The sequence below is a fragment of the Wyeomyia smithii genome, chromosome 3 (genome assembly GCF_029784165.1).
Source record: "Wyeomyia smithii strain HCP4-BCI-WySm-NY-G18 chromosome 3, ASM2978416v1, whole genome shotgun sequence".
Taxonomy (NCBI): domain Eukaryota; kingdom Metazoa; phylum Arthropoda; class Insecta; order Diptera; family Culicidae; genus Wyeomyia; species Wyeomyia smithii.
The window spans coordinates 40,168,467-40,185,103 of record NC_073696.1 but is presented as its reverse complement, the minus strand read 5'-3'; the positions used below and the strand labels follow the sequence as shown (position 1 = coordinate 40,185,103).

The following is a 16,637-nucleotide window of genomic DNA, read 5'->3' as shown; positions in this document are numbered from 1 at the left end:
GTGTAGTTTAATTTCTAATCGGTTTTTAAATAAAAAATAGATGGGTTCCTCCATTTGTTTTGTAGTTGTTAATTTATCGTAACGAGTTGGTTTTCAGTTACAAAAAACAGCAATTCATTATCACGTCTTGACAGCGCAAAACAAACAGGAGGTGATTTTAAATGCACACACAACGCTGCTCCTGCCATCCATGCCGTTCCGTTTCGCCAATCAGTCGTCTGGTAGTGAAGCAACCTGTTAATACTAGTTCCTACTGTCTCTCCGGGTTCATGTGCACAAAAAGTAAACCTGATGAGCTCTAAAATGATTACCTTGGTGATGCAGGGTCATCGTTTTCCACGAGATTGTTTACTCCCCTTAGCATGGATGCTGTTCCATGTGACGCTCTACTGCAGAAGCTAGTACTGTTAGTAAAATACACGTGCTCAAATCACGTATGCGAATGTTTGCGTCTGCGGTTGCCGTTGAAGTTGCAGGGTGGATTTAGTTCTACTTCCTAAATCACCTCTTCGCCACGGTTGAGGAAGCTAATTCTACAATGGCTGGATTCTTCTCTCAGCCACAGCAGGGTTGAAATGGGTTTGGTTTTTTTTTCTCTAAACAACCTTCAGTATATATGTTCTAGGTTCAATCAAAATTATTCAAAGTCTAGACTTCTAAGAAAAATCATTGGTAACATTGCCAAATTTAACCATGCAGAACCCAACCATCATCGATTGCAGCACGTTTTCCCAATGCTCACCTCACAAATGAGGAGCAGCAGCGTTTTGCATTCGCGCTTTTCGTTTAATCCCGAGCGGATTTCAACCCACGCCGCCCCCTTCTTTGTGGCGTACAAGCTTCTCTAATCTTTCCCCCGTTCGAATGCCAGCAGCCAAATTCCACCCGGCTAGAGGTAGGTACATCTTCGACAGAAATTCTCTTTTGGTACGCAAATTTATTTTTACGTTGCACCAAATCTGGTATGCGGAGGTGGAATAGCACATGACTGAAACCGTCATCCGGTTTCAGGGATGACGATCACCAAGGTAGCATACGAGATTTTCTTACTAGAGAAGAGGTGTCGAGATTGGCCACAGGTAAATAAAAGTTATAAATTACCTGCCTCAACTACGTAGATAAAATCGCAACGAAAGTGTCGCGTAAGCCAGTGTGGGTGCGATTCCTTTAGTTTGGAGATGTGTAAAAATCAAAAATGGGTGGTTGATTTTCTACCGATAGTACCGCCAAGGTGGGGGAAAATTGGATACGCACCAGTGGAATACAACTGAAACAAACTGCAACGAAAAAAGTATCCCTTTTACAAAGTGGATCGTGGTTGCGAGTGGAAATTTTCTTCCATTGTTGAATAACATCACCAATTTCATATCATTTTTAAAATCGTTTAAAATCGTTTCTCCACCTTCACCTTTCACCTTTCGCAAAAACACATATCTAACATTTCTGACATTTTCAGCATTTTTGCCATTTCTGACATGTTTTACATTTTTGTCATAATTAGTACATCGATAACTTGACGTACGATGATGATAATGGTGATAACCATAATTATTATAGTTCTGATAGCGATAGTTCAAGAAAAAAATATTATACTATCAGGTAAAGAAGCAATTCGCTATCATCTGTTACTGTTATATTTTTTTTGTCTTTCTGTATAATACCACCACGCCAACAGCACACACAACATGCTGCGGCGGTTTGCGTTTGCTCGACCCACTTTCTGTGAATTCCCGGATTAAAGTGTATCACTCTCCGTCTTTTTCTGGACCCATTTCCGGGTTGCTTTTTCGATAACAGCCAATGTCGGTTGATTTTTTCCTCCCTCAGCGGTATATCCGTTCGTATTAAAGAAGGACGCACTTTGCGCCCCGACGGGTAGATTGCGATCAACCCTTCTCAAAAGTGCCTCCGGACAGTTTGGCTGCCCAGGCAAGGTCAACGGGGCTCGACAGTGCTTGTCACGAATTGAGAACCGCTGCTGGTGGTTCCGACGAACGAGAGGCCGAGGTGGAAATTGATTATAAATTCAATCCTATAAACAACATCGAATTGCGGGTGGCGGGGAAACGGGCGACCGGGAAATTTGTTTCAATGCTAAATCTTCTCCCGGCTTTTCACTTTTGGGAAAACTTGTCGACGATAAAACGTGTAGGTGTTCGATTTTGTTGAAACCGGTCGTTCGGTTACCTTACTAGGATGAAAATTTGTGCAAAGTATGGTAATGTAGACTCAAGGCAATGTTTTGGGTTTGCTTCGCTAATGAACTAAGTCATGAAATATATATTAAATTATTCACTGCAACAAAAAAACGTTCAAACTTAAAGTAAATTCTGAAAAAAAAAACATTTTCACACACAAATTTTATGAAAAGCTAAGCCACACTGCAAGTGGTATAGAGCCGAAAATTGTTTCGTTTCTGGGAAGGTATTTTTTAAATAATTAGGGTCTCTCCGTAAAATGAAGTGTTACAAAAGGTTTGCCAGAGTGGAATGGAAACTGACAAAGTGACACTTTGTCGCCTGGGATAAATGAGAGTTGGAAATTCACATTCTTTAGTGGTGACAAAGGATTTGGGGAAAATAAGTCTCCACTTCTCTCCCATTGTCGGTGTCGTTCGGAAATTAAAGCAATTTATCATCAGCCGGAGCCACGTCGCTCCGAGCAGCTCGAATAAATAACGCCACAGAAACTCACCCGTCTATGACGGGTAGTGATTGTTTTTTATCCACCGCTAGTTATTATGCAAAAATATTCCAACTAGTGAAAAACTCAGATGAAATGATGGCTTTTATGACGAACGGTCACGATTTTTTGGAATATTAATGAGCAATAGAGAACGAGTTAATAGTAATGAGTCTACTATCGTCACAACTTGAAGCTATCATCTTCATCGCTATCAAGAATCTCTCGACGACGGCATCTCTTCATCACGCTAGGGAAAACTTTTTTCCTTGACTGGCACCCTTTCTAGCCCGGATACATCGTCGTAACTGACAGCAAGTGACACCACGATGTCGGCTATGCGTGTGCGATACCCCAGCAATAATTATTATGTCGTCAAGGGTCCCTTAATGGTGGCGACAATTTTATGAGTAATAATTCCACTAATTGCAAAGTTGTTATAAACAGCTCTCATCACAGAACATCAAGGCGCTAGAAAATGTTGTCCTGTGCGGTGTATTCATTCTACCTATTTATATACCGACTGCCATACTAGCGTACATTGTGACACGATACGATGAGCCACTTGTGGATAATGGTTGATTCTTTCTTTTTTCCCCTTCTTTCGGCATCTTTTCAGCACTTGGAAACCTAGGAAGTGTCCTTAGCGCGCAAGGTCGCCATCAAGAAGCCAAAGAGGCCTTAAAAGCGGCCCTCAGCTACCGTCCCAACATGGCGGATGTACATTACAATCTGTGAGTATCATATATTGTTGGCTAGTTAAATAGATGAATATAATATTTATTGAAAATGTATAACTATAATGTCCTCATGGTGCTTCCAAAATAAATAAAAATCATTTAGTGATGGAACTGCGTTAATTATCCTAAGGAGAAGAAAATCTATGAAATCTAAGTATTATTCTATCTATGTAATAATGTACTTCTTCCCAATGCTATTCAAACAGCTTCTTTTTTCTTTCAAAAATTATAATCTTGAAGATTTTCATAGGGTATCGAATGTCTTCGTCAGCGGTTTTCTTCGGCAGGTTTTTGCATAAGATTGCTGCAGAAAAGCTGCCGAAGAAAACCACTGACGAAGACGTTCGATACCCTATCAAAATCTAAGAATTTCTTTTTCGTTTTGCTCAGTGTAGAATGTGCAGAATGTAGACATAATGATGATCGTTTTATAAATACTCAAAATAGCGTTGGACATAAATAATATTGCTTCTGCCAATAACTTTTCTTCTAAATAGTCTTTTCTTCTAAAAAGTCTTTTCTTCTAAAAAGTCTTTTCTTCTAAAAAGTCTTTTCTTCTAGAAAGTCAACGTCTTACTTTAAATGCTATGAAAAGTGTAACGAAAAGTGCACTTTTCAGATGAACATAACCATCTTGCCAGTAAACGGGTGTTATGCGCCAATGTCTTAATACCAGGGTTGCTACTAAAATTTTCAAATAATTTGGATGAATTCTGAAAATAAACTGGAATATATAACAGAAATGATTCTCACGATCGCATCATATATATTAAATTCTCTTGCGCGTAGGTCCGCCGTATTTATTTACAGAAAATTTTTGAACAGATTAATATTATGATTGCTTGTTTTTGTGTCATTGTTTTGTTTTCTACAATTTTTCTGTAGAAACTTTAAGTTATGACACGTTTCCATCAATTTGACTGATAACTTTCTAAAAATACATGGAAAAATCTTTAACTATACTAAACTGACAAAACGAAGGAAGAGAGAATCAACATTGCATAATAGTGAAATGTTTCCTTGCCTCCTATTATCCCTGCATTCAACAAACAGTGTTCTCGCTGCTACCGATACCATACACTAGAGTAATCTCTATTCAAGCCTTTTCTCGTCCTTTTTCGGTTTTTCGTTGTTTGCCAATGAACACTGATGCACACAATGCAAAGTTTTCTCGAACGAACGCAAATTCGCATTCACTCACGAAATCAAACGTACTCGCGTCTGCTCTTCTACAAGCGCCTCTTTTGGTGCGATTAAGTAAACGAGAATGTTCAACTGAAGACAATCATGTTCACAAACAATTGGCCCAGATTTAAGGAAAGGAGACGGGGGCAAATGCGTAGTCCTAGTATAGTCCTGGTCCAGATATGCAACCACCACTCAAGGCATAACAAATTACACATTAAAAATTTTCTGCCGAGTCTCGGTAATTTATTATCGAGAACGGCACCACTGAGTGCTCGCTTAAAAAAATGACAGCTGTCAATTTTTTTTCGTAAATTTCAGTTCAGTTAGCTGAGATTGTGGCACAAAATATCCAGAATCCTGATACTTCGGTAGTTCGGTGATATTGTGTGCCAAAATTTCAGTTAGGTTGAACCGAGATTCACAAAAAAATTGGACAGCTGTCATTTTTCTAACCTGGCACTCATTGGCGCCGTTCTCGGCAATAAATTACCGAGACTCGGTAGTAAATTTCAAGTGCCTAGAAGACAAAGTGAAGACCTTTCTTTTTCCCGTTACCTTCCAGCTAAGGTTACTTGCAATGAAATATAACCTCTAAATGTTCTAAGGAAATAAAACCGCAAGAAAATATCTGCTCCGGGCCCCCCAACACCCAAATTCGGTCTTGGATACCGACCAAGAAAGCATTTTGTTTTCGAACACATTTTTTCGAGCACTCTTATTCGAGTGCCCCTACGCACGTGCTGCATTTTCACAGATGCGAAATATAACGACTTGCTCGTGAAAAATGAAAAGTATCTTGAAAGTGCACTCACACAACAAGAGATCGGAGACGTGTTGCATATACCCACACGACCAGCCATACCCAGTTGATGACCTAGAAAGTTGCGGTCTTCAGCAAACTTGTTGAGAAGGTCGTGTGCTTCTGGCGGAATTTCACCGCCTCGTGGTGCTAAAGAGCATGAAATTCGGCAACTCCCTAGAAAGTTACGGTCTTCACTAAAGTTATTGAAAAGGTCAGTGTATACGCAATCCTTCGTGCTTTAAACTCAACTTAATCAGCGATTTTTAAGTCTTACAAAGTTGCGGTCTTTGGCATGTGCAACCAGCAGACTTGTCGTTTCTTCTCAGAGAATCACTAACGTCTATCAGAATATCCTTCACTCCGAAACAACTGCTCTCATACTGGTGAGCAAATAGACGCACGTGCTTGAAAAGAGCAGCAAATCGTGTATAACTGAGCAGCTTGCAAAAATCACTCTGGCGAAATCTGAAATATCTCTCCTAAGAGATATAAAACTGAGGTGAGCTTTTTCACATGAAAGGACACTACGCAAAATAACTACATAACAGAGCATACTGTACTGCTTTTACAGTTAGTCTCTTGAACATATTTTAAACCTGGGTAGGAAGGAAGATTGCGTTTTTTATCGAGTTAGCTTTGCAACATGAAAGTGAAAAAAAAATCCATTCCTTTCATTCCATCCAATCATTTATTTTTGAAGAAAACTCAAGTTGCCTCTGTTGTATTATCACAGCAGTGCGCACTACGGTGTACTTATGTGTATCCTCGCTATAGGGTGCGCCATGATTATTGCAACAAAAATGCAACTTCGGTTTGCGGATCGATATTTGAAAACGAATAACAATAAAACTGGACTTTCATGCAAGACGGTGCCCGGTTCACATAAAGAAGACCGTTCAAGACTGGTGCAAGTCCAACTTTCCCTCTGTCATCACCAATGATGAGCTCCAAACTCGCCAGATCTCAACGACATGGACTTCGATAAAATCATTATAAACCATTATAAACACTTTTTAAGTATTTATTGAAGCTTTTCGGAACTTCGACTGAAGCCCGCTAAATGGCGGCATTGGGCACTAGAGGCTTGAAAGGAAATTTCTCATTCGATCCGCCGTCGAGTCTTATCCTAAGCGTCTCTGATCATAGCTAAAGGAGGACACATTGAATAAGTTGTTTTTTAACTGTTTTTACGCAATAAAATATTTTTGGTTTAAAAGTTTTCTCTTACTTGCCAAAAATAAGATTAACGGTCCTCTGTTTCTTGTTGCAATAGTAATGGTGCACCCTGTAGAGCGGAGTTGTTATTACAATAGATAATCGTTGATAATCGTCATTGCCGATACCGATAACGTCTGCTATCGTTATTGACGATGAAGATAGCGTCTTCAAACATTAACGCTATCGGTGATGATGATAGCCACCAGTCGTTATCAGCTCACTAACGTCTTTAGTTTTGTCAAAACAAGTGCGCCAGTTGCTAAATTTCGGTTGCCAAAGCTGGCTTGACAACCATCAAAATAACCGCACCGAGCGTTGCTATTTACTCTTGAAAAATAACAACCCATGGAAGTGAAAATTTTTGAGTAACAACGAGTTCATAAGTGTGGCATTGCAATAGCAACGAGTCGATTCGTTGCTATTGGACCAACTGCTACTTTGTTTGTGTTGTTATCCATGACAGCCGCCAAAATGAAATCAGATGGTGAATTCGTATATCAGACGATATTGATTCGATGCCGTCCAGTAGTTATCGTGCTTGGTAATGACGCTAATGTGTGAAGACGTTAGCGTCATCGTCGTAACGGTAACAGACAGTATCATCATCGGCGTTTACGATAGGTTATCGGTTAACAACCTTGCTGTAGAGTGATTCACCACTCTTGTTTCACTCGGCTGTGGTGTAAACAGAATGCGAGTCAATTTTTACTGCGAGCGGCAGCACAAAGCAAAAGAAAGAAGTGTGGTGAAATTGCTACTCGCAGCGCTCGAACCGGAGAAAAAGTGCACGGTGAATTTTACTTCGCTCTTTTCACATATTGAAGAGAATAACAAGCTTGGCCACCAGTGGTGATAACGTCGACTAAGAAACTTTTCTTGACTTTATGGGTATTGGTGAACGATGAACGACGCCGCTATCCACTTGGCCACAAAATCTATAATTCACTGCGTATCAGCCTAAACACTAATACAAGCACTCCTTATTCAAAATCCATACACTCCTGCACTGCTGCTATTCGCATAACAGTCCTATGTAAAAGTCCAAAGTTTTCTTTTTTTTACGGAAATGGGTTCATTTTGGCTTTTGACATGCTCTACGAGAGTAGCCATTGAAATCGAGGTTGTGGGAATCAAACCTTATTTTTTTAATGGCTATTCTTAAAAAACATGCCAAAATGGACCCATTTTCGCAAAATTTACATAGGACTCGCAACTTTTATATAGGACTATTTTGCGAATAGTGGCAGTTCAGTATTAATACAAAAACGGTAAACCAATTATTGCAAAAGAAAACAAAATAATTTGGGTTAATTGCATTATTTCTTCTGATAAATTTAAAACGCTGGGTTGCTGAATACTGCAACTTTCTAAGTAGTTGGATTTCCGAGATAAACTCAGTTCATAGCACTCCAAACTATATCAATATATCCATAAATTGAAACCCCATGACCTTCTGAACAGATTTCCTTAAATCCGAAGTTTTGCAAGAGGGTGAATTCACGAGATAAATCTAGTTCAAAATACTCAAAACTGAATTTTAAAACAAAATGAAAGCCCATGACCCCCTGAACAACTTTACTGAAGACTACAACTCTCTGCATAATCGGATTCACGAGATAAGTTAAGATAAGTTAAGATACTAACAACTCTATTCACATTAGCGCCGCATTGCAGTCGAATTTCAAATCAATAAACGAAAATCCCCTGACGATTACCATTTTGCTTCCCACAAACACTTATATAAGACCTCTGCAAAGCCAACAGTTAACACAAAAGAGTATGATTAATGACATTTTACGTAGTTCCAGGTTAATAATGCGGTCGTGTCCGTGATTTGTCAGGAAAAAGAGTCAGGTTGAATCAGTGAATATTCAATAATCAGATTGATGAAATTCATTTGATACTCGCAATGAACGATTTAAAAATGAAAAACTTATATAAACGTATCCCGTAAAAAACGGTTTTTCTGGAATATCCGCATGAACATAATCGCGTAATATGCAGCATTAGTGTATTCAATCAAGCTTGGGAAATTCGCTTACCCTACAGAACGAAACAGTATGATTGATTAATTATCGACAACCTAGATAATTACTCCCATCAAAGTTGGACGTATTATCAACAAATTTCGAACGATGACCTTTCCCGACCAGTTACGTAATTCCCCCTTCATGTACAATCTATGCGTTATTGCCACACTCTACTCCACCTGCTACCACCCCTAGGTAGAAGCGATCGAAGTAAGATCCACTGGAGCCCACTCGTTGTACAACTTTTCGATTGTTCTCAAACCGAACCGATTCGCTGGAGAGCGGAAGTTCACAAAGGATTAAAGCCCCACTCAATGAATAACGTACTCACCACTGAATTCCCCAACCTTACCCGCTGCAGTGTGGTTGTTGCGATTCGCCCCGAGGCGGTATAGAATCGAGCAATGACGACGATATCAGGTACGACTCATAAGCTGCTTCCTCCTCCTGAGATTTCCTCGATATACCTGCTTCAGTCCCACGGATACCGTGGAGTCACATTGTCTATACCGGATGGCTTCATTCGGTTGGCTTTGGCTCATTGAAAGTAAATATTTAACCATCGGTAGAAGCACAACAGCAGCGGCGATGGGAACAGTTTCGTCTTAGACCGACAAAAGTTTTGAATATCGTTAGGATCCTCCCCTGCTGGCAGGCTGCTACTGCTGAGATTGTTGTCGTCATTTCCGGCTTGCCGTAGCGGTGTGCGTGGTGATAAGAGAAGATTGGGAATGCATGGAGGGGGAAATAGCGACGGATGGTTTGGTGCCGGGTGCCGGTGGAAATCGATACTTTTCATCGCGATGCGGTGCCATTTTGCCACAGCGGTACGGTCGCATATAAGATGGTGGCCAAAATCATATTTTTTTGGCTAAGGTCCGGAAGCGTGAATTAAAGTTAACCAAATGCTCTGTTGTTTCTGAAATAGTTCACTGCCAGTTCCAGGGCAATGATAACAGTTATTCCCGCATTGGACTTTCATCCTGATGAATGTAATTGATGATAAGTTGTACATAATTACTTGTCTCATTGCCCCCGGGGGAATAATCTTAGTGTTGCCAGTATTCTCCGTTTCTTTTTGAGACACTGGTTCAGGAAACGACGTAAAAATCCTAGATAGTTGTTTAACTTGAATTTTTTAGGATGATCTACTGCTAAAAGTATCTACAATGTGCTTCTGAAATAACAAATGTAGGATAATACAGAACTGTAGAGAAAGGACGATACGAAGACACATGTCGTCTCCCATTTCTAACTTGCTCACCATTACCAAAAGTGTACCTGCTATGCTATCAGTGAAAGGACCGATAAAGATTAAAGACCAGTTCGCTTGGCTGAGCCAATACAGAAGGAAATTGAATTTGGTTCGATGGTTTCGAATTGGTAATGTTTTCTTTGGTGCTATGCGAACGAAAATAAACTTTGCCTTTGAGGGTGAGCATTACGTGGGACACATTAGATAATTTTAGCAGTAAACTGAAACTGAATATTTTTTTTAAAGAAACGCTTTTAAGCCAAAAATATTGAAAAAGGTTCGAACGTACCTAATTGGAGTAAATATTAACCTAGCAAAACTTATCAGCATTTTAGGAGGCTTTACTATTGACAAAACTTCAAATACAGACGCAACTAACAACTGAGAAACCCGCTAAGGATCAGAAGTGCAAACTGAAATCCGTACTTCACTTCACATGCACACTCAAATAAAAGAACGTAAAATTAAATTTCACTTGGCGGAACCGTCTGCTCGAAGTTAGGTACTTAATTGATTTTCCACTCTGGCACTGCAACACGACTCGACCCGTCCTCGGTTGTTCTTCCGGTTTCGTTTCAGTTCCCCACACACATTATTTTCCACTCATAGCGCAGCAAGCTGGCAACCACTAAGTGATTGCTACTGCTGCCAGCCAAGGTACTGGCAATGTACGGCACATTACCGAGCAGCTGTTTAAAATGGTCGAATTATCGGAAAAAGCGCAATTGAAAACGTGTAAACGGAACTGGATGGAAAATAATGAGGAACGATTTGACATACTGCCAAGTGCAGGTATAATCGTAATCGATTGGCGGAAATCTCTCGCTGGGCTCCCGTCGCTCTCAGAACATTTCAAATTATCGAGATTTTTAAAGTAAGCTTTTCATTGCAGCTAATATCTTCATTTTAAGTTTAAAAACTTGCACAATCTCAGATTGTGAATCTTCGTCTCGTAAAGCAAAGATATAATGACCTGTTAGGCAAATGTCCGGTACCAGCCATAATCCGGCTCATAATCGCAACGTCATTTGCAGAGACAATCGGACAACGCCAAACAGATCATCTCATTTTGTTCTCCATCCTGTGCTGCCACCGGATTCACCGGATCCGGTGCGCTTTCTGAAAGCCGTCAATCCATCGTCCGATTTGGGTAAAGTCAGATTGTCGCTCACCTCCGGGGCCCGGTCGGTGATAAACTAAGAGCAGCAAATCTGAGAGATTAAATCTACATCGCGTTTCGCGCTTCCAGGTGCGGCAAAAAAGGTATTATTTTCATTGCAAATTACCTAAATGTATTTTTCTACCATCGTCGGTCGTTCCACCGTCAGTGAGTGTGGGACGTGGAGCGAGGATCAGTAAAAAGTGTATTAAAATAACAAAAGCGGATTGCGAATAGGGTAGCAATGCAGCCGCAAATGTTACCACCTGCCGCACTTTCCCGTCGAAATCCGGCGGAAATCGTACCATCGTGTCACATACGGGTAGGAATGCAGCTGGCTTTAGGGCGCCCGGCAGTTGGGTACATTTCCCTATCAGATTCACACCGCCGTCGTTGGGGTGTGAAGTGCATATCATGAGCAAACACCAACGACGTTTCCAACACATCGACAGTCGACCGGTCGGCAGCTGCAGATAAGTACGAAAACGAAAACAGAAACCGAGTAGACGAGCCCCATTGCAAATATTTTCTCAAATAAATAAATTAAAAGCGAAAATTTAAGTGCCACATTTGTTGCTATCACATTCCCGCCGGTGGACTCGCACGCTTGACGGGGTGTTTTTGTTTTGCTCGTCATAAGGCAATCTTCCCACAAATGCAACGACCATTTTCCAAGCTGGCTTCGGGGGTTAGAGCAGGCAGGGGCCGAAAAGCCCAACTTTTGATGATAATGGCGCTTTTGCAGTTGTTTTCAATCCAGCAGAGTGCATTCGTGTAAACTGATTAGGGTGCTCCACTTGGAGGACTGGTAGATATGGATATTTTCGAAATATATTTTTGATAATTCAAAACAAAAACATAATGAAATAGACAATTTTTTTAAATAGATAAAAATTCACTTTATATCTGGATTTTCCCAAAACAACCCTTTCAACGTGTTGACATTGACATATATTGATAATATATTGAAAAAATAGATGCTAATGAAATATACAAACTACTGCTCATCACTAGATACAACTTTATCCAATTTTTCTTATAGAGTTCGAGTATCCGCAGGAGACTTTATCTGGTCAGAACTGTTGATCAGTCTGACCATGTGTCATCGAATGGAGCAAGTAATGAACGAACGGTGCAATATCTGAAAAATATGGCGGATTAGGTAGAACTTTTCACCTGAGCGTATTTATTTTGTAAGTGTAAACGAATTGAGGCCGAGCGTTGTCATGCAGTACAATCACTTTTTCATGCCTCTGCTCGTATTATGGCCGTTTGTCGAGCAGTGCTCGGCCCAATCGCTTTAATCGGAATGGATACCATTCCTCAGTGATGAATCCGTTTCCTAGTTCGCTGTTTTTGAATCGTTTCCAAGGCATGCTATAGGAGATGGCTTTGTGGGTATATCTAAATACCGTAGCAAGCTGTTCCTGCGTTTTGCATAGATCCCAATCGAGGAATTCTTCCAACTCAGCGTCTTCAGAGGTGTTTGGCCTGTCACCACACGGACAATCGTTAACATCGAAATTGCCCTCTTTAAAGCTATCAAACCTATCACATTGTTTAACTTATAATAGCATTTCACCTCTCGATGCGCTTTAGCCGCTATTTTCTTTCAATGAAACTAGAAAAGTAACACTTTCCGCAAATAACGATCATTTGGCACAAAATTAGACATTTTTACATAATTAATAGTGTATGTCGTCACAAGTGGTTGTATATATATTCTGAAATATTTTAAATTGAATAATTGCGAAGCTGTTTTGTGACTAAAGTATATTAAAAGTTATATCCGAAGATATTATGCATGACATCAGGATTTCTAGAACTTCCCAATCACGAATTCCTTAAAATTTGAGACAGAACTATGCATGAGATCATTTTTTGATCTAGCTTCAAATCTAAATCATTCTTTCAAAATTATAAAAATAATTTTTATTTATTTGTTTACGAAATTATGTTGAATCGTTGAACGCATATTTTTACCAATCAGAACTAAAAACAAGACCATATATCAGGCGAAACTCTCAGTCCTACCCTTAATCAAACCTAAGAACACAACCGGCACTGAAGACAAGATAAGTATTTTCTATGTCATTTCCTAGTCTCTGGCTCCTCTTCCACTGGAAGTTTCCCTCGCAATTTGACATAAAAGGTGGCAAACAGAAGTTTCGCCTCCATTTCCATTCCTAAGTCATATTCCACGTCATATGCAAATGGCAGTCTACAATGGCATGAAATTATACAAACTTACCGTGTCTCACTAACGTGACACACCAACGGCACTTTTTAGCACCCTAAAATCAATTACCTGGAGTAGTTATTATTTTTCTGTCACTCGTCAAAAAGGTGTAGTGAAAAAAATCAGAATCTACTCTTTCCCATTCGAATCGTGCTAGCCTTCAGTTCCAATTTAATTCGTATTTACCGTTTTTTTTTTTCTTTTTTTTTTTTTTTTGAGAGGAACTAGCTGTGACGAAATGTTTGATTAGTGTAGACTCGAATTACACTGGTCAACACAGGTGCACTTCAAAAGCTCAAACCGCAAAAAAATGAAAGACTAGAGGTATTCAACCATTCCTGTGAATATTGGTGTCCCTAGCCAATACCGTTTTTCAGAGTTTTAAATGAATTTCCTCGTAAACGTTAAAACGATAAACCTGGCGAGCAATTTATATACGGCACAATCACGTAAGTTGACGCGTTTTGGCGATGGCTAGGAGCACCAAAAGTCATAGAAATGGTTGAATAGCTATAATCTTGCATTTTTCCCGTTTAGAGCTATTAGACTGCACTTTTTTCATGAATTGAGACCGTATACCTAATTATTTTATTCATTTATTCGATAAATTTTGTAACTTTCGCTTCAAGATTGTAAACGATACAAAAGCAAAGCAAAGCAAAGCCTTGGTGCTACATTTCGTATCGGAACTCGACCTTTTGTATATTATACACAGACTTCGCAGCCAACTGTTCAGTTTACAGGACAATTACGGGGCTAGCGCTACGATCCTACTGACACTAACAGTCTCTCCCGAGCCGAGGCTCGAACCTACGACGACTGGCTTGTTAGGCCAGCATCGTACCTCGAGACCAGCTGAGATACCAAATCGATACAATTCCGTCTAAAAATTTTCCCAATAAAGTTTAAAACTATCATAATCCTACACGAATCATGCGGTCGTATCTTGGAGACAACTTTCCTACCATTTCCGGTGCAGAGGTGTTCTATTTTTTGACGGTGAAAAAATAGGTTGAAACTATACTCTTAAGAGCAAATTTATATAATTTTTGAGGGTTTCACCTCGATCCAAATAACGATCATTCGAAATATAATTATAATAATAATTATTAAGTTACCATGGAACGGGGTGATATTGATTAATTTTTATAACAATTTCCAATTAACTAGCTTCATGTACATTTTTCCCGGAATAGTATAATTTTTAAATAAGTACTGGTATGTGCTTCAGTGAACCTCTATGGCTATTGGTGAAATTTCTATCGTCTACTTCATGAAACAAATTTGATAATTCTATAAGGTACTATGAGGTAAACTTACATTCTTTTGGCAATGTGCTTTGTTTCCGATATGCCAAAGATAAATGATAATTTCTGTGCTGAAAAATATCGTTTACAGCTAGTTTGGAAACGAAAATAACGATATTCCAGGTTAAAACTTTGGTTCGGGTTTATTTTGGTTCACGAGCTGCTTGTTGCTAAATTTGCTCTCATTTGATCGTCGTTAGACCGATTTTAATTCGGTTTGTTGCAAAAGCTCAAAAACTAGCTCTAAAATTAAAAGTTTGTGTTGTTTCCTGCGAATTCATCAGTATTTCTTTAGTGGTATGGAATGATCATTGTTGAAAATTACATTTTTTTAGCTTTTATCAAACTTTACTCACTTCTCCAAATTTAACGTAATTAACCCTCAACTAAGAATACTTTAAGTAAATTCAATACTTTTTTTGTTATTTGGAAACTTGTTTGATCAAATTTGATTGCGTTTTGACTGAGTTAGAAATTTTTTTCAAAAATATGAAAAATTGCACCGGGCATGCAAGGGTTAACTTTGACAGGTATGTGAATCATGCAAAAGTTGTGTTTAAGGACACGTTAACATTGCCTAGTGTTGTTAGAGCAATATCTTTTGATTAGTATTTTTTATCACGAATTTTCACCCCATTCCACGGTAACCTAGGAGAGGGCGCAAAATAAATAACACCGAAACGAAAACAAGAATGATCTTTGCTAAAAGTTTGTATACAAGTTACGACATTTGTAACGTGCACTCAAATGAATGTTGAAAAATAACACTTTATTATTACTGTGCTTGCTTTTTGATCACACTCTCGCTGTCACTGGACTAGTTTGTTGCTATATTTAGTATATACGCTGTCGAAGAACCAACAATATTATCAAAGCTGCGTGAATTTTTTTCTTCCCCTTCCAATTTTCAAGATTTTCGAATGGGAGTGAGGGGAGTGACATGAAATGAAAATAAAATTTGTAACGGCCTAATTTGCATCGATTCCTGCAGCAGCAAGACAATAACGTTAATGAATAATATGAACAGCAGAGGTCCCAAATTGCTGCCTTGAGGAACACTGGAAAAGTTGGTGAATTGTGACGAGAAGCAGGACTCGATCTGCACACGAAGCACGGTGTCTCTGGTAGAAGAAACTTATCTGAAAAAAATTAGTATCGCTCTTATACTCATCATTCGAAAGCTCAAGGTGTCCCCTTCAATATGCTACTAAAATTGAAATGTTCTATCGGCGGGTCCAGAACATTTTTTTTTCAGACATTTTTTTTTTTGTAATTGAAAAGCTGGTGGAATGGGAACTATGTATACTTATCGAGGGATTTAGGTGCTAGGTGCTCCGATCAGATAGTGTTGAAACCTTCAAGTTTTGTTTGTTCATATAATGAAACAATATTTGGCATAATCTAGATTTTTTGAAAAGGGTAAAATGGAGTAAAAAATACTCGAAATTTTGAGTCCAAAAACTGCTGAAAAGACCAGAAAAGATATAATTTTTTGTACGCTTAATCGATTTCTCTGAAAATTGATCCATATCAAAAAAATTCTATCCTATAAAAATATACAATTTCGGTTATTGAGAGTTGCTGTCAAGGTTACATAATTAGATTTTTAATTTTTTTTCAAAAACATGGTGATTTTTGGAGTTTTTTTGTTGTCATCAGAACTAGGTCCTACAATTAAACAATACGTTTTATAAAGCAACTCAAGAGCTTTTATTGGACGTATTCAAAAAGTGCTCCGTTTAAAAATATATCGATTTTTTCATAACAAGGTTTAGGCCATCATTTGAACCTGTTACACAATTAACGCAACTCCATTTTGTACCTACATTTAAAATGCTGGTTATAGCAGGCTATAGCTCTATAACATCCCAGTCTCAAATTGGTTTAAAAAATTGACCTCCAAAAAAAAATCTCGGGTTCGGGTTTCCCAAAAATAAAATTTTCGGGTTCGGGTTTGATCGGAAAAAAAAGTTTCGGGTCCGGGTTTCAACCGAAAAACAAAATTCGGGTACGGGTC

The 16,637-nt window shown here is 39.0% G+C and overlaps 1 protein-coding gene across 3 annotated transcripts in view; it reads left to right on the top strand.

The window, feature by feature from the left end:
- LOC129728117 (protein O-mannosyl-transferase TMTC2) overlaps window positions 1–16,637 on the top strand; it is a 463,464-nt gene that overhangs the window by 335,342 nt on the left and 111,485 nt on the right. For all 3 annotated transcript variants that reach the window (XM_055686518.1, XM_055686517.1, XM_055686519.1), the window contains exon 6: window positions 3,302–3,416. In XM_055686518.1, the coding sequence (XP_055542493.1) occupies window positions 3,302–3,416 (115 nt within the window). The remainder of the gene's footprint in view (window positions 1–3,301; window positions 3,417–16,637) is intronic.